The 25405-nt window shown below is 40.4% G+C and overlaps 1 protein-coding gene across 1 annotated transcript; it reads left to right on the top strand.

Moving 5' to 3' along the window:
* The first annotated feature begins 203 nt into the window (after positions 1-203).
* Positions 204-2079, top strand: LOC147890943 (peroxidase 4-like). The gene is made up of 4 exons (XM_087390030.1): positions 204-491; positions 899-1090; positions 1254-1419; positions 1565-2079. Exons 1-4 carry the CDS (start codon positions 285-287, stop codon positions 1978-1980), a joined length of 981 nt encoding a protein of 326 aa, XP_087246156.1. The 5' UTR covers positions 204-284; the 3' UTR covers positions 1981-2079.
* The last annotated feature ends 23326 nt before the right edge of the window (positions 2080-25405 follow it).

Below are 25405 nucleotides of genomic sequence, written 5' to 3'. Positions count from 1 at the left end.
AACTCAAAATTTTCCTAAAAGACGTCTACAATTTCATTACAAGTTTTTGGCCGGATTCTCTCTGAACTGTGAAACAAGAGGACAAACACAATCAAACTTCTAAGAGCAATGGTGGATACCGCCTGCAGGTTCTCTTTATAAAACCTTCGTATGGAGCCACTTCTTTCACATCTTGAACTGGGCGAGGTATTAAGGCATAGGATGAGCGTGCCTGCCTTGCAGAACACCTTCTTCCAGTGACCTGTTAGATCCTCTCAAAACAATTCCCGCACAACAAGGCGGAGATGGCGCGGCATTCTCTCCTCATATTAGCTCTCACCACGCTCTATTTATGTAGTCAAGTCTCTTGTCAACTTAGTCCGGGATTCTACTCGACGACGTGCCCGGAAGTGGAGGCCATTGTATTCAGTGGCATGCTGAAGGCAGTACAGAACGAGGCCCGTATGGCAGCGTCTATCCTGCGCTTGCTTTTTCACGACTGCTTTGTTCAGGTTTAACCTCCGTCCAGGCCTCGTGAATCGTGCCACTGTCGAGCCTGAGGCCTGCCGTGCTCCTAGAATGTTCTTTATCTCTGCATTTCCCATTTCAAGCATCAATACTATGGTGGTCTGAGACATGGCCGGCACTTCGAAGGTCCCATAGATGCTCGTATAATGTAATATATTATAGGTACGCACTGAAACATCGTTGCAGAGCTCAAAATGCGTATGACTTCGGAGATTGTGTTAGCACTGGAGACAGAATCCAAGCTCACACAGCAATGCGGGAATTGAAGAACACATTTGTAATTAGCAAGCTACTAGCAATCATACGTAATGCAGGAGTTGGAACACATATTGTAACAATTTGGATTAGCGCTTACTTGTGTCCGGTTGCTCATCGTTTGAATTTGGCGCAGGGTTGCGATGCATCCGTCTTACTGGATGACACGCCAACCTTTACAGGTGAGAAAACCGCACGGCCCAATAATAATTCTATTAGAGGCTTCGAGGTTATCGATAGCATCAAAGCGCAAGTGGAATCCGCTTGCCCCGGAGTCGTTTCGTGCGCCGACATTCTAGCCTTAGCCTCTCGCGATGGCGTTGCCCTGGTAAACTTCCATTTGCCATTTACCTTCCATTTGTCTCCCCAGTTCAGAGTTGATCATGCAGCCGGAAGCCTGGAAGGAATCAAATTGAATTTTGCTTTTATTCGGCATTGATTTCTATGTCTAAACTGTTAAATTTTACGGCACAACGGATTATTGAATGCAGTCCGCAGGGCCGTTCTGGGAAGTACTCTTAGGAAGAAGAGATTCAAGAACCGCGAGTTTGAGTGGAGCAAATAGCAACATTCCGGCTCCAAATTCCACGCTCAGCACCCTCATGACTAAGTTTTCCGCTCAAGGTCTTTCCACTCTCGATTTGGTTACTTTATCAGGTGAGCATTTCAAAAGGTACTACCGGTCTCTGTTTTCCTTCCAAGTTGTGGGAGCTCCCTCATGGCAATCTTGTATGGGTTTAGCTGTAGTTTCGTCCGCTTCGTTTTCGTATAACGAGAAATCGATCTTTGATCTGTGGAACAGGAGCTCATACTATAGGCCTGTCTCGCTGCGTTCAATTCAGGCAAAGGCTTTACAACCAAGCCAACAGCGGCAAACAAGACCCGACCTTGGATGCAACGTACGCGCAGCAACTGAAGGCAATCTGCCCACAGAGCGGGGGAGACAACAACTTAGCTCCGCTGGATCTCTTCAGCCCGACAGTCTTCAACAATCAGTACTACATCAATTTGGAGATAGGAAAAGGGCTTCTGAATTCGGACGAGGTACTGGATACGACAGCAGGTAGCTCGACGATACAGTTGACGACCGATTTTGCGAGCAACCAGCCTGATTTCTTTGAGAACTTCAAGAAATCGATGGTGAATATGGGCAACATAGGTCCTCTCACAGGATCGAGCGGCGAGATTCGAAAGAACTGCAGGGTGACCAACTCCTGATGAGTCCATGAGTCGATCAGTGTATCAATCCTCCAAATCAACTCTTCAGGAGTCTATCCCTCGTTATATACCAATCAATCCTAATGTAACCGTATGAGAACTCTTCCACCCAAATGTTTAAGCTTTGGAGTACGAGTAATAAGATTCTAGTTTTCCCTTGTTCCTTAAAAATTATTCAATTTGGGAGTCTAGAACCAAATCAATGGAAGAATATTTGAAGGGAAACACCTTGCAATGGCATCGGGTAGCCTCACATTCATACTAGTGGTTGTCACTATTGTCCATGGGCCATTTAATCACTTATTTACAAGACCTTCCAAAATCAAAATGTATTAAATTTTAATCATTTGAAAGATAAAATATTGAGAACATCTACATGAAACTTAGGTTTAAAATATCTTCACGGATTAATGAATGTATTCTTAAATGAATTGTCATAGCAAGTATGGTTGAAGGGGAAAATGATCAAAAGCCCTCTTGACAATAAATTAATCAAGAAATGACATTCACATTGCGGGTTGCATCGATAACTAAGAATATCATTGAAATCTATATAAGCTAAAGCCTTCTCTCATGATGATGATGATGAGGTAGATGCACTAGATGTGGTCTCAGGCCAGTAGCTCTATTAGTTGCTAGAATTGAATCAAGTTTCAAATTGTATGATTGAGAGGAGATTTAGAGGTATGGATTAACATTATTTAGAGCCTATTTCTAGGTTTCCCACATAAGCCTTTGTTCCATATGAGTTTGTCTCTTATTGGAAATCAGAATTCAATCTTGTCAAAAATCCAATTAAACTTTTGATCTTTTCCATCTACAGTAGTATTTCCTCTTGTGTCTTTCTACTCTTGGTTGTATAAACTTATCTATTTCTAGTATTATTGAATTTTATTTACATTTGGCTCCTACTGATCACTAAGGTTGTATTGAAAATGTTTCAACAACTCAAAATTATGTTTCAAGAATGTAATTCTATCAAAATATCCCACAAATATTGATGATGACTCTTTTAAAATTTCCAAGCATAGGGAAAGTAGTTAATAACATAGGGTGACGGTTTAGCAAAAGTACCAATTGGTAGTGTAGTGGCTTTGTATCAGGCTAAGATGAGAATTGAATGAGTTTACCATCCCTAATCCCATTGGATTTATTAGCTTGGTTATACATAGGGTGTTCTATTGTCAAATCTTGTCCTATGTTAGTGCAAAGACAATTTAAGCGACTTTCTCAAGCAAATATGCAAGGGCAAAATATGAAAATATCATGTCCCTTCTCCCACAATATATAAGGCATATACCTTTAAAAATATGCAAGATTTTAAGATTTGTACATTGTGAGGCCCAAGGGGGGGGGTATTTTGCATGAGGAAGGGGAAAACAAAAAATACACTAAAATATGAAAACCCATCTCCTTTCAAATTAATGTAACTTTTTCATGTTTTACCTAAATTTCAAGGTATAAAGACATATTTGAAGCTCTTTTAGCATAGAACACAACCATGTTAATTTGACTAATTTCTACTTATGGCATGTTTTTTAATTCATCTCATACTCAAGATTTTGATAGGTTTTTGTTACCAAAGGGAGTTGGTGCCCTAGGAAAAAATGATCCAAAAGATTCTTTTGTAAATGTATTTTTGTAAATTTATCTTACATTTTTGAATTAAAAACCCCCTTCATTATATTTGAACTCATCTGGTAACTTACATTTTTTTAAGTTGAACCCCTCGAGGTGGACTTCCTAGTTGAGGTGCAATAATGGGAAACATCTTATCAAAAAAAATCACATTCTACGCAAAGAATATCTCTATGGGGTAATACCTTGAAGCCTCATACAAGTACCTTGATTAAGCGTATGGTCTACATGGGAGTTTTAAAGGTAATTGTGTGATCTATGGAGCAAACAAAGGAATTTGCCCCTAAATGGTGGCTGCTCTAATAGGCATGATAGCCCATGCCTAGTTAAGGAAATAAGGGCCAGCAAGAGGAACTTGAAAAGAGATTGTTATTAAACACCTATTTCATTAATTTTGGACTTTTTGTGTTGTTTTTGGACAAAGCCCAAAAATCCTTCCCAAATGAAAACTTTACTTTGTGAAAATATCATTTTCAAATCAAAATTTTACTTTCTGAAAATATTCTTCCCAAATCAAAAGTTCACTTTGTGGCACTATCATATTCACATAAAAATATTGTTTTTTCAATCTATACTTTTGCACCAACATGCAAGAATTTGAAATAATCCTATATTAGAAATTCTAGCTATATCTAAGTTATTTGTTAATTTAATTATTTTTAATATTTTTCCTTGACGTGATAAATTTATAAATCCATGAAAGGAGACTTAAATATTTCATGAAAATAACACTGTCACTCGCAATATGCACAAAATTTTTAAAACTTTTAATAAATAGAAAAAAGATATGATGCCATAAGACCCAAGTTTTGTATTGAACCAAAGAGGTATAATAGCAATTATAGCTATTATTATATGATTACATTGAGAGACGTTGCTCTCAGCTAGAGTCTTTATATCCAAAATGATATAGATTGAACATATGTTTACAATTTAAATTGTTGCTCTTAAAGAGCCTCAATTCATGCCATCTGCATAATTTGACTCCCCATTGTCTTATTGCTCAATGTCATGACAGTCCCTTGCCAGGTGCCATCTGCATAATTTGACTCCCACTTGTCTTGCCAAGCCTTGCCCCTTTGATGCATTGACTCCAAATTGTCTTATTGCTCAATGCGATAGTCTCTTGCCAGGTGCCATCTGCATTAACTCCCTATTGTCTTGGCAAGCGTTGACCCTTGGGTGACATCCAGTGCATATTTTGACTCTCATTTGACATAAGAGGTGATGACTCTGATTATAATTGTCTTGGATTGGCTTCTTGCCTAGTACCCAAATAAAATCCTTCAATGGACTTCAATACAAAGCTTTAATCATGGACATTCTTCATTTGCGCTGTCTCCTTCTACTTCCTCCATGGCGAGCATCCTTAAAAATTCGTGTATATGCAAAATAGTTTGCTGTGGTATTTTTATTTTTCCTTCTATCTCATATCCCATGCGCTTCTTTGATTTCTTTGCCCTTGAATGCCAAGACACTATGATTGTCTCCATCGAAACTTGAGAGACCGCTTCATCATTTGGGACCCACTACTTCATTATACAATTAGTATACAATGTGTTGTTATCCATATTCTCCTTCCTGCCCTTTGGCTCATACCATACCACTGTAAATGTTGTAGCTCTCCCTTGGTCATCTCTTTGCACATCAACTACTTTTGCAACCCAAAACTTCACATTCTCATATTCATCATCCGATGGCCGAACCACAACAAAACAATCGACCTCTATATCTACTTGTGGCATAAACTCTCTCTTCTTCGGTCCACAATATGGACGTGGGAGTAATGATACAAATTCATTTTCAAAGACTGGAGCTGGGCGCAAATCGTTATGAACATTTGGCCAAAACATATTGCATTCTTCCTTGACATCCTTTGAGCCTCGCATTCTCTCAAGGTCCTTTATTAAATTTCATGTCTTGTTAATTATAGTGGTAGTGTGTTCTCTCCAAGTAGGCTTCGAATCAGGATATCTCCGAAGCATTTCCTCTTTGTATGTAATAAATGCTTTTAATCCTTCTATTTCACAGTTAGACCTCTCATTGAATTCTTATATAGGAGCCCATGTTGGATACCTTTCCTTGCTGGGAATTGAAGTTAAGAGACTGTAAGGTTCTTCAGGTTCCCATTTTGTATCATGAGAATACTGTTGCCATTGCATTACGGGTTTTTCATCTTAAAAAAAAAACGAAAGTAGTGTGGAATGGTATGACCTGTGAATGCATCACCACCCGTTTGTATGAAAGGTAGAATGAAGCTCTTCCAATCATACATTCTTTCGAGCCTCTCACATACTGTACTTTCCTTACGACCACCAACTTGCCAGCCACATCTTCTTACCAAGTCATCTATTATCTCCACATCCTTGCATTTAAGCTCCCTTGAGACTGTGCTAAAAACCTGATCGATATCCTCATGTGTATGCCCAACATACAAAAATCCACATTCGACCTCATTGAAGATTCGATGAGCAACTAGCATGGGGCAGAATGCAAACATGAGTACATTCTTATTTTCTCGCCAGCAATTATCAGCTTGTATTCTCAAAGTCGGTGGTAGGTGACCTTTTTCTGCATATACATTGCGAATTGCCTTCATAATAGATGTTACAACTTGATTACTATCATGTAGATGCAAGGAATCAATCCATATATCTGCAAAGAACTTAATTCCATGCACTAACACTCCACATAGATGTGTCTTTAGAAAGTGCTTTCCTTGTAATTTAGGTGGAGTGGCAACAAAACGAGGCAATGTTGTTGTATTCTGATCCATGCCATCTACAATAAGGCACATGTAGTCATCGGGATGCAAAATAGCTTGCTCCTTCCAAAATGCATATTTTTTTCTAGAATGTGAATAAGGTCATGATGAGATTTTTGGTTTTTTTTGTATAATTCCCTTTGATTTGGACATGTTGCACTCTCAATCGCTCGCTTTAAATCATCACAGTTATTGCACTTTGACAGTTTTTGCCTCCTTGGGATTTTAACATATCCAAAGTTCATCTTCCAAAGAGTATACAAAGTATGAGAAGAAGCTACGGCATCCCCTCTTTGCCTTTGCTTTTCTGCAATAGAGTCAAATACTTCGAGCTTTGTCAAGCCCATTGGAAGGTGCATTTCAGTGATCGCGTCACCGTTAGGGAGTTTGGTAGATATATGGGGTTGAGTAAAGCATTTTCATGTATGAAGTCTTGCAAAATTGCTGCTACCCTGACAGTTGAGATTCTTGATTTGGACCTTCCTCTATTACTGTGAATGCTAAATTTGTTGCCGCCCTTTGCCTTGCTGACTAAATCCCAATATGTACCATGGGATAATCCAGTAATATTGCGATATGCCTTATTGCAAATCCTTTTTCCATTTACGAGAGGTTTTACCTTTTGTCTTGAACTTAGCCTTTTATTGCCATTCTGAAGAAAGCAAGAGAGACTTATCAGAAGGTATTCATTTCTTTCGCTTCCTCTTCTTTGTCACACGTGTCCTCTACATTCCCTGATGTTTGCAAGATCAATGAAGTGCATACATCTTCGCTTGCAACATAGATATCCCAATGCATTTAACATGTTCTCCTCCTTCATTACTCTCTTTCTCTTTGGTTGCTTTTGTGGATCTGCCTGGATTCGCTTTCTCTTCATGCATATGTATGACCGTTTTCATTCCTCGTGCACGTTGTTATCTGTATTTATGCACTTCTTCTCCTCACATTTGTTTGTAACCAAGCATCCATGATTGGTCGTTGCATCCTTGTGCATATCACAATCAAAGTTAAATATTGAATAATCCCCTGTTGATCTCATCCTCGTTTTTAACATACTCTTAGGACCATTCAATGAATTCAATATTCTATGAGAGTATTGAGAATCTTGAAACTCTTCCACTCCTGAGATAACATCACACATTGGGACATCTTGCATGGCTTTCACAAATCCACAAGCTTGATTGACACCAGGTTTGTTAATATGCATGAACTCATCCACACTTGACAAGACATCGCTATTGAAACCTTTGCCCTTCTCACTGTGCAAGAATTCATCCACCCTAGATAAGGCTTCGCTTCTAAAATCATTTTGTTTCTCGGAACCAATGAACTCATCCACTCCAGATAAGATGTCACTTCTATAATTGAGTATATTGAAATCATCCACATTTGAAGTGATAGAGCCTGGCACATGGGCACGCTTTTTAGGTACTTTGATATTGTAGTATACCTTGTCTTTATCATTAAAAACCACGTGCCTCTTTCTCATGTTTAAAAATTGCATGCTCCATCTCATATTCTTGCCTACCTCATAGTAGGGATCACATAAGGATGTTATGTTATCAACCATACCATCATCAGTGACTTTTAGAATCCTCATCTGTGCAAATGACCATTGCTCCACTTGTTCAAATCCCAATACTTCACCTTCTGCTACAGTCTTATTTGCAAATGATCTCATTTGTAAAATGTCCCCTATAGTAAAATCCAAGGTGCTGCACTTTGTATTCTTGATAATGTCTGTTGCATAAGTCTCATCTTTGTCCCATGCTATAAATGATTTGTTGGATGTATTGTAGGGCATAACATCTCCAAGTGTTTCCATATCTCCACATTTATACTTTAGCTCAACATGTGCGCTAAGAATCTTTGATACAGTAACTGCCACCTTATCTTCACCAAGTCTTCAAAAGTGGCAAACTGAATTGGGATCACTATCATGGATTGTAGCAAATGCAACTACTTCTCTTTTGCTACATAAAATCACATCCATCCCTGGAACAAAATCTATAGCCATCTCCTTTGTGAGAGTCCTTCGCAAGCAAGCTCCAGTAGCAACAATTACATAAATATTAGTCTCTTTTTAATAATCTACTCATTTATTATAATTTTTAATTAGTACTTAATTTATTGGTGGGAGAAGTTATCCGATCAAGTACTCATCAGATGGACATGCCAAGTTATCCTTTGCATGGTCGATCGAGCATTAAATACTATTTCTGCTCTAGTGTCATGCACATCCGTAAAAAAACACGAGCCTGCTAGGTATGTTATCCAATCAAGCACTTATGGGATGGGTGTGCCACTTTGCATGTAAGTCAATTTGAAGGTGTGTGCAAAGTATTGTGCCCATCGGATATGCTTTGCATTGTCGATCAAGCATAAAACACTGTTTTTGCCTTAGTGTCATGCACAACCATGAAAAAACACGGTCCTAAGTGTGTTAATCAAACAAGTACTTATTGGATGGGGGCTCCACTTTGCACGCAAGTCCGTTTCAACTACATTCAGATGCGTGCAAAGTATTGTCACCATCGAATATGCTCTGCATGGTCGATTACGCATTATACAACGTTCTTCCCGTAGTGATATGCACATCTGCAAAAAAACATGCCCTTAGGTATGTTATCTAACCAAGTACTACTTATCGGATGGGTGTGCCTCTTTGACAAAATTTCAATACCACCTAGGTTAAGGCATAGGAAAAGTATTGTTCCCATCGGATATGCTTTGCATGGTCGATCGAGCATTAAATACTATTTTTGCTCTAGTGTCATGCACATCCATAAAAAAAACACGCTGCTAGGTGTGTTATCCGATCAAGTACTTATGCGATGGGAATGCCACTCTGCATGTAAGTCAATTCCACCTGGTTGAAGGTGTGTGTAAAGTATTGTGCCCATCGGATATGCTTTGCATTGTGGATCAAGCATAAAACACCGTTTTTGCCTTAGTGTCATGCACAACCATGAAAAAACACGGTCCTAGGTGTGTTATTCAAACAAGTACTTATCGGATGGGGGCTCCACTTTGCACGTGAGTCCATTTCAACTACATTGAGGTGCGTGCACAGTATTGTCACCATCGGATATGCTTTGCATGGCCGATCACGCCTTATACGCCATTTTTTCTCTAGTGATATGCACATCCGTAAAAAAACACGACCTTAGGTGTGTTATCTGACCAAGTACTTATCAGATGGGTGTGCCTCTTTGAGAACATTTCAATACCACCTAGGTTGAGGTGCACGAAAAGTGTTGTGCCCATCGGATATCCTTTGCATGATCGATCGAGCAATAAATACTATTTTTGCTCTAGTGTCATGCACATCCGTAAAAAAACACGCTGCTAGGTATGTTATCCGATCAAGCACTTATGGGATGGGAGTGCCACTTTGCATGTAAGTCAATTCCACCTAGTTGAAGCTGTTTGCAAAGTATTGTGCCAATCGAATATGCTTTGCATTGTCGATCAAGCATAAAATACCGTTTTTGCCTTAGTTTCATGCACAACCATGAAAAAACACGGTCCTAAGTGTGTTAATCAAACAAGTACTTATCGGATGGGGGCTCCACTTTGTACGCAAGTCTGTTTAACCTAGGTTGAGATGCATGCAAAGTATTGTCACCATCGGATATGCTCTGCATGGTCGATTATGCAATATACAACATTTTTCCCGTAGTGATATGCACATTCGCAAAAAAACATGCCCTTAGGTATGTTATCTGACCATGTACTTATCGAATGGGTGTGCCTCTTTGAGAACATTTCAATACCACCTAGGTTAAGGTGTAGGAAAAGTATTGTGCCCATCGGATATCCTTTGCATGGTCGATCGAGCATTAAATACCATTTTTACCTTAGTGTCATGCACATCCGTAAAAAAACATGTTGCTAGGTGTGTTATCCGATCAAGTACTTATGTGATGGGAATGCCACTTTGCATGTAAGTCAATTCCACCTATTTGAAGGTGTGTGCAAAGTATTGTGCCCATCGGATATGCTTTGCATTGTCGATCAAGCATAAAACACCGTTTTTGCCTTTGTGTAATGCACAACCATATAAAAACACGGCCGTAGGTGTGTTATTCAAATAAGTACTTATCAGATGGGGGCTCCACTTTGCACGCAAGTCTGTTTCAACTACGTTGAGGTGCGTGCAAAGTATTGTCACCATCCGATATGCTTTGCATGGTCGATCACGCATTATACACCATTTTTTCCCTAGTGATATGGACATCCGTAAAAAAACATGCCCTTAGGTGTGTTATCTGACCAAGTACTTATCGGATGGGTGTGCCTCATTGAGAACATTTCAATACCACCTAGGTTGAGGTGTACAAAAAGTATTGTGCCCATTGGATATTTTTTGCATGGTTGATCGAGCATTAAATACTATTTTTGCTCTAGTGTCATGCACGTCCGTAAAAAAACACGTTGCTAGGTATGTTATCCGATCAAGCACTTATGGGATGGGTGTGCCACTTTGCATGTAAGTCAATTCCACCTAGTTGAAGGTGTGTGCAAAGTATAGTCCCATCGGATATGCTTTGCATTGTCAATCAAGCATAAAACACCGTTTTTGCCTTAGTGTCATCCATAACAGTGAAAAAACACAGTCCTAGGTGTGTTATTCAAACAAGTACTTATCGGATGGGGGCTCCACCTTGCACGCAAGTCCGTTTCAACTACTTTGAGGTGTGTGCAAAGTATTGTCACCATCAAATATGATTTGCATGGTAGATCATGCATTATACACCATCTTTTTCCTAGTGGTATGCACATCCGCAAGAGAACACGCCCTTAGGTGTGTTATTTGACCAAGTACTTATCGGATAGGTGTGCCTCTTTGAGAACATTTCAATACCACCTAGGTTGAGGCATACGAAAAGTGTTGTGCCCATCGGATATCCTTTGCATGGTCGATCGAGCATGAAATACTATTTTTGCTCGTGTCATGCACATCCGTAAAAAAACACGCTGCTAGGTATGTTATCCGATCAAGCACTTATGGGATGGGCATGCCACTTTGCATGTAAGTCAATTCCACCTAGTTGAAGGTGTGTGCAAAGTATTGTGCCCATCGGATATGCTTTGCATTGTCGATCAAGCATAAAACACCGTTTCTGCCTTAGTGTCATGCACAACCATGAAAAAACACGGTCCTAAGTGTGTTAGTCAAACAAATACTTATCGGATGGGGGCTTCAGTTTGCACGCAAGTCTGTTTCAACTAGGTTGAGATGCGTGCAAAGTATTGTCACCATCGAATATGCTCTGCATGGTCGATTATGCAGTATACATCGTTTTTCCCATAGTGATATGCACATCCGCAAAAAAACGTGCGCTTAGGTATGTTATCTGACCAAGTACTTATCGGATGGGTGTGCCTCTTTGAGAACATTTCAATACCACCTAGGTTAGGGTGTAGGAAAAGTATTGTGCCCATCGGATATGCTTTGCATGTTCGATCGAGCATTAAATACCATTTTTGCCTTAGTGTCATGCACATCCGTAAGAAAACACGCTGCTAGGTGTGTTATCCAATCAAGTACTTATGTGATAGGAATGCCACTTTGCATGTAAGTCAATTTCACCTATTTAAAGGTGTTTGCAAACTATTATGCCCATCGGATATGCTTTGCATTGTCGATCAAGCATAAAACACCGTTTTTGCCTTTGTGTCATGAACAACCATATAAAAACACGGCCGTAGGTGTGTTATTCAAATAAGTACTTGTCGAATGGGGGCTCCACCTTGCACGCAAGTCCGTTACAAATACTTTGAGGTGCGTGCAAAGTATTGTCACCATCAGATATGCATTGCATGGTCGATCACGCATTATACACCATTTTTTCCCTAGTGATATGGACATCCGCAAAAAAACACGCCATTAGGTGTGTTATCTGACCATGTACTTATCGGATGGGTGTGCCTCATTGAGAACATTTCGATACCACCCAGGTTTAGGTGTACAAAAAGTGTTGTGCCCATCGGATATCCTTTGCATGGTTGATCGAGCATTAAATACTATTTTTGCTCGTGTCATGGACATCCGTAAAAAAACACGCTACTAGGCATGTTATCCGGTCAAGCACTTATGGGATGGGTGTGCCACTTTGCATGTAAAACAATTACACCTAGTTGAAGGTGTGTGCAAATTATTGTGCCCATCGGATATGCTTGCATTGTCGATCAAGCATAAAACACCATTTTTGCCTTAGTGTCATGCACAACCATGAAAAAACACGGTCCTAGGTGTGTTATTCAAACAAGTACTTATTGGATGGAGGCTCCACTTTGCACGCAAGTCCATTTCAACTAAGTTGAGGTGTGTGCAAAGTCTTGTCACCATCAGATATGATTTGCATGGTGGATCACGCATTATACACCGTTTTTTCCCTAGTGGTGTGCACATCTGCAAAAAAACACGCCCTTAGGTGTGTTATCTGACCAAGTACTTATCAGATGGGTGTGCCTCATTGAGAAAATTTCAATACCACCTAGGTTGAGGTATACCAAAAGTGTTTTGCCCATCAGATATCCTTTGCATGGTCGATCGAGCATTAAATACTATTTTTGCTCTAGTGTCATGCACATCCATAAAAAACATGCTGCTAGGTATGTTAGCCGATCAAGCACTTATGGTATGGGTGTGCCACTTTACATGTAAGTCAATTCCACCTAGTTGAATGTGTGTGCAAAGTATTTTGCTCATCGGATATGCTTTGCATTGTCGATCAAGCATAAAACACCATTTTTGCCTTAGTGTCATCCACAACCATGAAAAAACACGGTCCTAGGTGTGTTATTCAAACAAGTACTTATCGGATGGGGGCTCCACCTTGCACGCAAGTCCGTTTCATTTACTTTGAGGTTTTTGCAAAGTATTGTCACCATCAGATATGATTTGCATGGTGGATCACGCATTATACACCGTTTTTTCCCTAGTGGTATGCACATCCGTAAAAAAACACGCCCTTAGGTGTGTTATCTGACCAAGTACTTATCGGATGGGTGTGCCTCTTTGAGAACATTTTAATACCACCTAGGTTGAGGAGTACAAAAATTGTTGTGCCCATCGGATATCCTTTGCATGGTCGATCGAGCATTAAATACTATTTTTGCTCTAGTGTCATGCACATCCGTAAAAAAACACGCTACTAGGTATGTTATCCGATCAAGCACTTATGGGATGGGCATGCCACTTTGCATGTAAGTAAATTTCACCTAGTTGAAGGTGTGTGCAAATGATTGTGCCCATCGGATATGCTTTGCATTGTCGATCGAGCATAAAACACCGTTTTTGCCTTAGTGTCATGCACAACCATGAAAAAACACGGTCCTAAGTGTGTTAATCGAACAATTACTTATCGGATGGGGGCTCTAGTTTGCACGCAAGTCCGTTTCAACTAGGTTGAGATGCGTGCAAAGTATTGTCACCATCGGATATGCTATGCATGGTCGATTACACATTATACAACGTTTTTCTCGTAGTGATATGCACATCCGCAAAAAAACATGCCCTTAGGTATGTTATCTGACCAAGTACTTATCAGATGGGTGTGCCTCTTTGAGAACATTTCAATTCCACCTAGTTTCAGGTGTAGGAAAACTATTGTGCCCATCGGATATGCTTTGCATGGTCGATGGAGCATTAAATACCATTTTTGCCTTAGTGTCATGCACATCCGTAAAACAACACGCTGCTAGGTGTGTTATCCGATCAAGTACTTATGCGATGGGAATGCCACTTTGCATGTAAGTCAATTTCACCTAGTTGAAGGTGTGTGCAAAGTATTGTGCCCATAGGATATGCTTTGCATTGTCGATCAAGCATAAAACACCGTTTTTGCCTTTGTGTCATGCACAACCATATAAAAACAAAGCTGTAGGTGTGTTATTCAAATAAGTACTTATCGGATGGGGGCTCCACTTTGCATGCAAGTCCGTTTCAACTATGTTGAGGTACCTGCAAAGTATTATCACCATTGGATATTCTTTGCATGGTCGATCATGCATTATACACCATTTTTTCCCTAGTGATATGCACATCCGCAAAAAAACACGCCATTAGGTGTGTTATCTGACCACTTGAGTACTTATCGGATGGGTGTGCCTCATTGAGAACATTTCAATACCACCTAGGTTGAGGTTTAAAAAAAGTGTTGTGCCCATCGGATATCCTTTGCATGGTCGATCGAGCATTAAATACTATTTTTGCTCTAGTGTCATGCACATCCGTAAAAAAACACGCTGCTAGGTATGTTATCCGATCAAGCACTTATGGGATGGGCATGCCACTTTGCATGTAAGTCAATTCCACCTAGTTTAAGGTGTGTGCAAAGTATTGTGCCCATCGGATATGCTTTGCATTGTCGATCAAGCATAAAACACCGTTTTTGCCTTAGTGTCATGCACAACCATGAAAAAACACGGTCCTAAGTGTGTTAATCAAACAAGTACTTATCGGATGGGGGCTCCAGTTTGCACGCAAGTCCGTTTCAACTAGGTTGAGATGCGTGCAAAGTATTGTCACCATCGGATATGCTCTGCATGGTCGATTACGCTTTATACAATGTTTTTCCCGTAGTGATATGCACATCCGCAAAAAAACATGCCCTTAGGTATGTTATCTGACCAAGTACTTATCGGATGGGTGTGCCTCTTTGAGAACATTTCAATACCACCTAGGTTAAGGTGTAGGAAAACTATTGTGCCCATTGGATATGCTTTGCATGGTCGATCGAGCATTAAATACCATTTCTGCCTTAGTGTCATGCACATCCGGAAAAAAACACGCTGCTAGGTATGTTATCTGATAGTGTACTTGTGCGATGGGAATGCCACTTTACATGTAAGTCAATTCCACCTAGTTGAAGGTGTGTGCAAAGTATTGTGCCCATCGAATATGCTTTGCATTGTCGATCAAGAATAAAACACCGTTTTTGCCTTAGTGTCATGCACAACCATGAAAAAACACGGTCCTAAGTGTTTTAATCAAACAAGTACTTATTAGATGGGGGTTCCAATTTGCATGCAAGTTTGTTTCAACTAGGTTGAGATGCGTGCAAAGTATTATCGCCATCGGATATGCTCTGCATGGTCGATCACGCATTATACACCATTTTTTCGTAGTGATAAAGACATCCGCAAAAAAACACGCCATTAGGTGTGTTATCTGACCAAGTACTTATCCGATGGGGGCTCCAATTTGTACACAAGTCTGTTTCAACTATGTTGAGGTGCGTGCAAAGTATTGTCACCATTGGATATGCTTTGCATGGTCGATCATGCATTATACACCATTTTTTCCTAATGATAAAGACATCCGCAAAAAAACACGCCATTAGGTGTGTTATCTGACCAAGTACTTATCGGATGGGTGTGCCTCATTGAAAATATTTCAATGCCACCTAGGTTGAGGTGTACAAAAAGTGTTGTGCCCATCAGATATCCATTGCATGATCGATCGAGCATTAAATACTATTTTTTCTCTAGTGTCATGCACATCCGTAAAAAAACACACTGCTAGGTATGTTATCCGATCAAGAACTTATGGGATGGGCATGCCACTTTGCATGTAAGTCAATTCCACCTAGTTGAAGGTGTGTGCAAAGTATTGTGCCCATCGGATATGCTTTGCATTGTCGATCAAGCATAAAACACCGTTTTTGCCATAGTGTCATGCAGAACCATGAAAAAACACGGTCCTAAGTGTGTTAATCAAACAAGTACTTATCATATGGGGGCTCCAATATGCACGCAAGTCTGTTTCAACTAGGTTGAGATGCGTGCAAAGTATTGTCACCATCGGATATGCTCTGCATGGTCGATTACGCATTATACACCATTTTTTCCTAGGGATAAAGACATCCGCAAAAAAACACGCCATTAGGTGTGTTATCTGACTAAGTACTTATCCGATGCGGGCTCCAATTTGTACGCAAGTCTGTTTCAACTATGTTGAGGTGCGTACAAAGTATTGTCACCATTAGATATGCTTTGCATGGTCGATCACGCATTATACACCATTTTTTCCTAGTGATAAAGACATCTACAAAAAAACACACCATTAGGTGTATTATTTGACCAAGTACTTATCGGATGGGTGTGCCTCATTGAGAAAATTTCAATACCACCTAGGTTGAGGTGTACGAAAAGTGTTGTGCCGATCAGATATCCTTTGCATGGTCGATCGAGTATTAAATACTATTTTTGCTCTAGTGTCATGCACATCTGTAAAAAAACACGCTGCTAGGTATGTTAGCCGATCAAGCACTTATGGGATGGGTGTGCCACTTTACATGTAAGTCAATTCCACCTAGTTGAAGGTGTGTGCAAAGTATTGTGCTCATCGGCGGATATGCTTCGCATTGTCGATCAAGTATAAAATACCGTTTTTGCCTTAGTGTCATCCACAACCATGAAAAAACACGGTCCTAGGTGTGCTATTCAAACAAGTACTTATTGGGTGGGGGCTCCACTTTGCACGCAAGTCCGTTTAAACTACATTGAGGTGTGTGCAAAGTATTGTCACCATCAGATATGGTTTGCATGGTGGATCATGCATTATACACCGTTTTTTCCCTAGTGGTTTGCACATCGGCAAGAAAACACGCCCTTAGGTGTGTTATCTGACCAAGTACTTATCGGATGGGTGTGCCTCTTTGAGAACATTTCAATACCACCTAGGTTGAGGTTTACGAAAAGTGTTGTGCCCATCGGATATCCTTTGCATAGTCGATCGAGCATTAAATACTATTTTTGCTCTAGTGTCGATCAAGCATAAAACACGGTTTTTGCCTTACTGTCATGCACAACCATATAAAAACACGGCTGTAGGTGGGTTATTCAAATAAGTACTTATCGGATGGGGGCTCCACTTTGCACGCAAGTCTGTTTCAACTACGTTGAGGTGCGTGCAAAGTATTGTCACCATCAGATATGCTTTGCATGGTCAATCACGCATTATATACCATTTTTTCCCTAGTGATATGCATATTCGCAAAGAAACATGCCCTTAGGTGTGTTATCTGACCAAGTACTTATCGGATGGGTGTGCCTCTTTGAGAACATTTCAATACCACCTAGGTTGAGGTGTACGAAAAGTGTTGTGCCCATCGAATATCCTTTGCATGGTCGATCGAGCATTAAATACTATTTTTGCTCTAGTGTCATGCACATCCGTAAAAAAACACACTGCTAGGTATGTTATCCGATCAAGCACTTATGGGATGAGCATGCCACTTTGCATGTAAGTCAATTTCACCTAGTTGAAGGTGTGTGCAAAGTATTGTGCCCATCGGATATGCTTTGCATTGTCGATCAAGCATAAAACACCATTTTTGCCATAGTGTAAGTTTGTTTAACCCAGGTTGAGATGCATGCAAAGTATTGTCACCATCGGATATGCTCTGCATGGTCGATTATGCAATATACAACATTTTTCCCGTAGTGATATGCACATTCGCAAAAAAACATGCCCTTAGGTATGTTATCTGACCAAGTACTTATCGAATGGGTGTGCCTCTTTGAGAACATTTCAATACCACCTAGGTTAAGGTGTAGGAAAAGTATTGTGCCCATCGGATATCCTTTGCATGGTCGATCGAGCATTAAATACCATTTTTACCTTAGTGTCATGCACATCCGTAAAAAAACACGTTGCTAGGTGTGTTATCCGATCAAGTACTTATGTGATGGGAATGCCACTTTGCATGTAAGTCAATTCCACCTATTTGAAGGTGTGTGCAAAGTATTGTGCCCATCGGATATGCTTTGCATTGTTGATCAAGCATAAAACACCGTTTTTGCCTGAGTGTCATGCACAACCATGAAAAAACACGGTCCTAAGTGTGTTAATCAAACAAGTACTTATCGGATGGGGGCTCCAGTTTGCATGCAAGTCTGTTTCAACTAGTTGAGATGCGTGCAAAGTATTGTCACCATCAGATATGCTCTGCATGGTCGATTACGCATTATACAACGTTTTTCCCGTAGTGATATGCACATCCGCAAAAAAACATGCCCTTAGGTATGTTATCTGACCAAGTACTTATCGGATGGGTGTGCCTCTTTGAGAACATTTCAATACCACCTAGTTTCAAGTGTAGGAAAACTATTGTGCCCATCAGATATGCTTTGCATGGTCGATGGAGCATTAAATACCATTTTTGCCTTAGTGTCATGCACATCCGTAAAAAAAAATGCTACTAGGTGTGTTATCCGATCAAGTACTTATGCGATGGGAATGCCACTTTGCATGTAAGTCAATTCCACCTAGTTGAAGGTGTGTGCAACGTATTGTGCCCATCGGATATGCTTTGCATTGTCGATCAAGCATAAAACACCGTTTTTGCCTTAGTGTCATGCACAACCATGAAAAAACACGGTCCTAAGTGTGTTAATCAAACAAGTACTTATCGGATGGGGGCTCCAGTTTGCACGCAAGTCCGTTTCAACTAGGTTGAGATGCGTGCAAAGTATTGTCACCATCGGATATGCTCTGCATGGTCGATTACGCTTTATACAATGTTTTTCCCGTAGTGATATGCACATCCGCAAAAAAACATGCCCTTAGGTATGTTATCTGACCAAGTACTTATCGGATGGGTGTGCCTCTTTGAGAACATTTCAATACCACCTAGGTTAAGGTGTAGGAAAACTATTGTGCCCATTGGATATGCTTTGCATGGTCGATCGAGCATTAAATACCATTTCTGCCTTAGTGTCATGCACATCCGGAAAAAAACACGCTGCTAGGTATGTTATCTGATAGTGTACTTGTGCGATGGGAATGCCACTTTACATGTAAGTCAATTCCACCTAGTTGAAGGTGTGTGCAAAGTATTGTGCCCATCGAATATGCTTTGCATTGTCGATCAAGCATAAAACACCGTTTTTGCCTTAGTGTCATGCACAACCATGAAAAAACACGGTCCTAAGTGTTTTAATCAAACAAGTACTTATTAGATGGGGGTTCCAATTTGCATGCAAGTTTGTTTCAACTAGGTTGAGATGCGTGCAAAGTATTATCGCCATCGAATATGCTCTGCATGGTCGATTACGCATTATACACCATTTTTTCGTAGTGATAAAGACATCCGCAAAAAAACACGCCATTAGGTGTGTTATCTGACCAAGTACTTATCCGATGGGGGCTCCAATTTGCACACAAGTCTGTTTCAACTATGTTGAGGTGCGTGCAAAGTATTGTCACCATTGGATATGCTTTGCATGGTCGATCATGCATTATACACCATTTTTTCCTAATGATAAAGACATCCGCAAAAAAACACGCCATTAGGTGTGTTATCTGACCAAGTACTTATCGGATGGGTGTGCCTCATTGAAAATATTTCAATGCCACCTAGGTTGAGGTGTACGAAAAGTGTTGTGCCCATTAGATATCCATTGCATGGTCGATCGAGCATTAAATACTATTTTTGCTCTAGTGTCATGCACATCCGTAAAAAAACACACTGCTAGGTATGTTATCCGATCAAGAACTTATGGGATGGGCATGCCACTTTGCATGTAAGTCAATTCCACCTAGTTGAAGGTGTGTGCAAAGTATTGTGCCCATCGGATATGCTTTGCATTGTCGATCAAGCATAAAACACCGTTTTTGCCATAGTGTCATGCACAACCATGAAAAAACACGGTCCTAAGTGTGTTAATCAAACAAGTACTTATCATATGGGGGCTCCAATATGCACGCAAGTCTGTTTCAACTAGGTTGAGATGCGTGCAAAGTATTGTCGCCATCGGATATGCTCTGCATGGTCGATTACGCATTATACACCATTTTTTCCTAGGGATAAAGACATCCGCAAAAAAACACGCCATTAGGTGTGTTATCTGACTAAGTACTTATCCGATGCGGGCTCCAATTTGTACGCAAGTCTGTTTCAACTATGTTGAGGTGCGTGCAAAGTATTGTCACCATTAGATATGCTTTGCATGGTCGATCATGCATTATACACCATTTTTTCCTAGTGATAAAGACATCTGCAAAAAAACACACCATTAGGTGTATTATTTGACCAAGTACTTATCGGATGGGTGTGCCTCATTGAGAAAATTTCAATACCACCTAGGTTGAGGTGTACAAAAAGTGTTGTGCCGATCAGATATCCTTTGCATGGTCGATCGAGTATTAAATACTATTTTTGCTCTAGTGTCATGCACATCTGTAAAAAAACACGCTGCTAGGTATGTTAGCCGATCAAGCACTTATGGGATGGGTGTGCCACTTTACATGTAAGTCAATTCCACCTAGTTGAAGGTGTGTGCAAAGTATTGTGCTCATCGGATATGCTTCGCATTGTCGATCAAGTATAAAATACCGTTTTTGCCTTAGTGTCATCCACAACCATGAAAAAACACGGTCCTAGGTGTGCTATTCAAACAAGTACTTATTGGGTGGGGGCTCCACTTTGCACGCAAGTCCGTTTAAACTACGTTGAGGTGTGTGCAAAGTATTGTCACCATCAGATATGATTTGCATGGTGGATCATGCATTATACACCGTTTTTTCCCTAGTGGTTTGCACATCGGCAAGAAAACACGCCCTTAGGTGTGTTATCTGACCAAGTACTTATCGGATGGGTGTGCCTCTTTGAGAACATTTCAATACCACCTAGGTTGAGGTTTACAAAAAGTGTTGTGCCCATCAAATATCCTTTGCATAGTCGATCGAGCATTAAATACTATTTTTGCTCTAGTGTCGATCAAGCATAAAACACGGTTTTTGCCTTACTGTCATGCACAACCATATAAAAACACGGCTGTAGGTGGGTTATTCAAATAAGTACTTATCGGATGGGGGCTCCACTTTGCACGCAAGTCTGTTTCAACTACGTTGAGGTGCGTGCAAAGTATTGTCACCATCAGATATGCTTTGCATGGTCAATCACGCATTATATACCATTTTTTCCCTAGTGATATGCATATTCGCAAAGAAACATGCCCTTAGGTGTGTTATCTGACCAAGTACTTATCGGATGGGTGTGCCTCTTTGAGAACATTTCAATACCACCTAGGTTGAGGTGTACGAAAAGTGTTGTGCCCATCGAATATCCTTTGCATGGTCGATCGAGCATTAAATACTATTTTTGCTCTAGTGTCATGCACATCCGTAAAAAAACACACTGCTAGGTATGTTATCCGATCAAGCACTTATGGGATGAGCATGCCACTTTGCATGTAAGTCAATTTCACCTAGTTGAAGGTGTGTGCAAAGTATTGTGCCCATCGGATATGCTTTGCATTGTCGATCAAGCATAAAACACCATTTTTGCCATAGTGTAAGTTTGTTTAACCCAGGTTGAGATGCATGCAAAGTATTGTCACCATCGGATATGCTCTGCATGGTCGATTATGCAATATACAACATTTTTCCCGTAGTGATATGCACATTCGCAAAAAAACATGCCCTTAGGTATGTTATCTGACCAAGTACTTATCGAATGGGTGTGCCTCTTTGAGAACATTTCAATACCACCTAGGTTAAGGTGTAGGAAAAGTATTGTGCCCATCGGATATCCTTTGCATGGTCGATCGAGCATTAAATACCATTTTTACCTTAGTGTCATGCACATCCGTAAAAAAACACGTTGCTAGGTGTGTTATCCGATCAAGTACTTAGCCACTTTGCATGTAAGTCAATTCCACCTATTTGAAGGTGTGTGCAAAGTATTGTGCCCATCCAATATGCTTTGCATTGTCGATCAAGCATAAAATACCGTTTTTGCCTTAGTTTCATGCACAACCATGAAAAAACACGGTCCTAAGTGTGTTAATCAAACAAGTACTTATCGGATGGGGGCTCCACTTTGTACGCAAGTCTGTTTAACCTAGGTTGAGATGCATGCAAAGTATTGTCACCATCGGATATGCTCTGCATGGTCGATTATGCAATATACAACATTTTTCCCGTAGTGATATGCACATTCGCAAAAAAACATGCCCTTAGGTATGTTATCTGACCATGTACTTATCGAATGGGTGTGCCTCTTTGAGAACATTTCAATACCACCTAGGTTAAGGTGTAGGAAAAGTATTGTGCCCATCGGATATCCTTTGCATGGTCGATCGAGCATTAAATACCATTTTTACCTTAGTGTCATGCACATCCGTAAAAAAACACGTTGCTAGGTGTGTTATCCGATCAAGTACTTATGTGATGGGAATGCCACTTTGCATGTAAGTCAATTCCACCTATTTGAAGGTGTGTGCAAAGTATTGTGCCCATCGGATATGCTTTGCATTGTTGATCAAGCATAAAACACCGTTTTTGCCTGAGTGTCATGCACAACCATGAAAAAACACGGTCCTAAGTGTGTAAATCAAACAAGTACTTATCGGATGGGGGCTCCAGTTTGCATGCAAGTCTGTTTCAACTAGTTGAGATGCGTGCAAAGTATTGTCACCATCAGATATGCTCTGCATGGTCGATTACGCATTATACAACGTTTTTCCCGTAGTGATATGCACATCCGCAAAAAAACATGCCCTTAGGTATGTTATCTGACCAAGTACTTATCGGATGGGTGTGCCTCTTTGAGAACATTTCAATACCACCTAGTTTCAAGTGTAGGAAAACTATTGTGCCCATCAGATATGCTTTGCATGGTCGATGGAGCATTAAATACCATTTTTGCCTTAGTGTCATGCACATCCGTAAAAAAAAATGCTACTAGGTGTGTTATCCGATCAAGTACTTATGCGATGGGAATGCCACTTTGCATGTAAGTCAATTCCACCTAGTTGAAGGTGTGTGCAACGTATTGTGCCCATCGGATATGCTTTGCATTGTCGATCAAGCATAAAACACCGTTTTTGCCTTTGTGTCATGCACAACCATATAAAAACACAGCCGTAGGTGTGTTATTCAAATAAGTACTTATCGGATGGGGGCTCCACTTTGCATGCAAGTCCATTTCAACTACGTTGAGGTGCCTGCAAAGTATTATCACCATTGGATATGCTTCGCATGGTCGATCACGCATTATACACCATTTTTTCCCTAGTGATATGCACATCCGCAAAAAAACACGCCATTAGGTGTGTTATCTAACCAAGTACTTATCGGATGGGTGTGCCTCATTGAGAACATTTCAATAAAACCTAGGTTGAGGTGTACAAAAAGTGTTGTGCCCATCGGATATCCTTTGCATAGTCGATCGAGCATTAAATACTATTTTTGCTCTAGTGTCATGCACATCCGTAAAAAAACACGCTGCTAGGTATGTTATCCGATCAAGCACTTATGGGATGGGCATGCCACTTTGCATGTAAGTCAATTCCACTAGTTGAAGGTGTGTGCAAAGTATTGTGCCCATCCGATATGCTTTGCATTGTCGATCAAGCATAAAACACCGTTTTTGCCTTAGTGTCATGCACAACCATGAAAAAACACGGTCCTAAGTGTGTTAATCAAACAAGTACTTATCGGATGGGGGCTCCAGTTCGTACGCAAGTCCGTTTCAACTAGGTTGAGATGTGTGCAAAGTATTGTCACCATCGGATATGCTCTGCATGGTCAATTACGCATTATACAACGTTTTTCCCGTAGTGATATGCACATCCGCAAAAAAACATGCCCTTAGGTATGTTATCTGACCACTTGGTACTTATCGGATGGGTGTGCCTCTTTGAGAACATTTCAATACCACCTAGGTTAAGGTGTAGGAAAACTATTGTGCCCATCGGATATGCTTTGCATGGTCGATCGAGCATTAAATACCATTTCTACCTTAGTGTCATGCACATCCGTAAAAAAACACGCTGCTAGGTGTGTTATCCGATCAAGTACTTATGCGATGGGAATGCCACTTTGCATGTAAGTCAATTCCACCTAGTTGAAGGTGTGTGCAAAGTATTGTGCCCATCGGATATGCTTTTCATTGTTGATCAAGCATAAAACACCGTTTTTGCCTTTGTGTCATGCACAACCATATAAAAACACGGTCCTAGGTGTGTTATTCAAACTAGTACTTATCCGATGGGGGCTCCATTTTGCACGCAAGTCCTTTTCAACTATGTTGAGGTGTGTGAAAAGTATTGTCACCATCAGATATGCTTTGCATGGTCGATCACGCATTATACTCGGGGGGGTCACTCATCATATGTAACCCTATCACGTGAGTTCAACAGAAGGATATTTTTTATTTTTAAAATTTACAAAAATAAATATACATAAGGGACTATTTAAAATAGTTTTGGAAAAAATTTACAGATTTGTATAAAAAAGGGGTACATTTTGTTAATGAAAAAATTTACAGATAAGGGATTTGAAATATAGGCCTCTAACGCACGTGATATAGAGGGTTTATACATAGTGACCCGCCTGAGGCATTATACACCATTTTTTCCCTGGTGATATGCACATCTGCAAAAAAACACACCCTTAGGTGTGTTATCTGAGCTGCTAGGTATGTTATCCGATCAACCACTTATGGGATGGGCGTGCCACTTTGCATGTAAGTCGATTCCACCTAGTTGAAGGTGTGTGCAAAGTATTGTGCCCATCGGATATGCTTTGCATTGTCGATCAAGCATAAAACACCGTTTTTGCCTTAGTGGCCATGCACAACCATGAAAAAACACGGTCCTAGGTGTGTTATTCAAACTAGTACTTATCCGATGGGGGCTGCAATTTGGACGCAAGTCCGTTTCAACTAGGTTGAGATGCGTGCAAAGTATTAACACCATCGGATATGCTTTGCATGGTCGATCATGCATTATACACCATTTTTTCCCGAGTGATATGCACATCCGCAAAAAAACACGCCATTAGGTGTGTTATCTGACCAAGTACTTATCGGATGGGTGTGCCTTATTGAGAACATTACAATACCACCTAGGTTGACGTGTACGAAAAGTGTTGTGCCCATCGGATATCCTTTGCATGATCGATCGAGCATTAAATACTATTTTTGCTCTAGTGTCATGCACATCCGTAAAAAAACACGCTGCTAGGTATGTTATCCGATCAAGCACTTATGGGATGGGAGT

This window comes from Dipteris shenzhenensis, chromosome 18 (genome assembly GCF_047967505.1).
Source record: "Dipteris shenzhenensis isolate YYH24624 ecotype China chromosome 18, Dip_SZ_1.0, whole genome shotgun sequence".
In the NCBI taxonomy this organism is placed as follows: domain Eukaryota; kingdom Viridiplantae; phylum Streptophyta; class Polypodiopsida; order Gleicheniales; family Dipteridaceae; genus Dipteris; species Dipteris shenzhenensis.
The sequence above is the reverse complement of the archived record's forward strand: the minus strand, read 5'-3'. Positions and strand labels throughout refer to the sequence as shown.

What these genes read in the sequence shown, in the direction of transcription:
- LOC147890943 (XM_087390030.1), top strand. Translation starts at nt 285, where the DNA reads ATGGCGCGGCATTCTCTCCTCATATTAGCTCTCACCACGCTCTATTTA. An exon ending in TTCACGACTGCTTTGTTCAG is followed by an intron (nt 492 to 898) that starts GTTTAACCTCCG and finishes AATTTGGCGCAG; the next exon opens with GGTTGCGATGCATCCGTCTT. An exon ending in CGATTTGGTTACTTTATCAG is followed by an intron (nt 1,420 to 1,564) that starts GTGAGCATTTCA and finishes TCTGTGGAACAG; the next exon opens with GAGCTCATACTATAGGCCTG.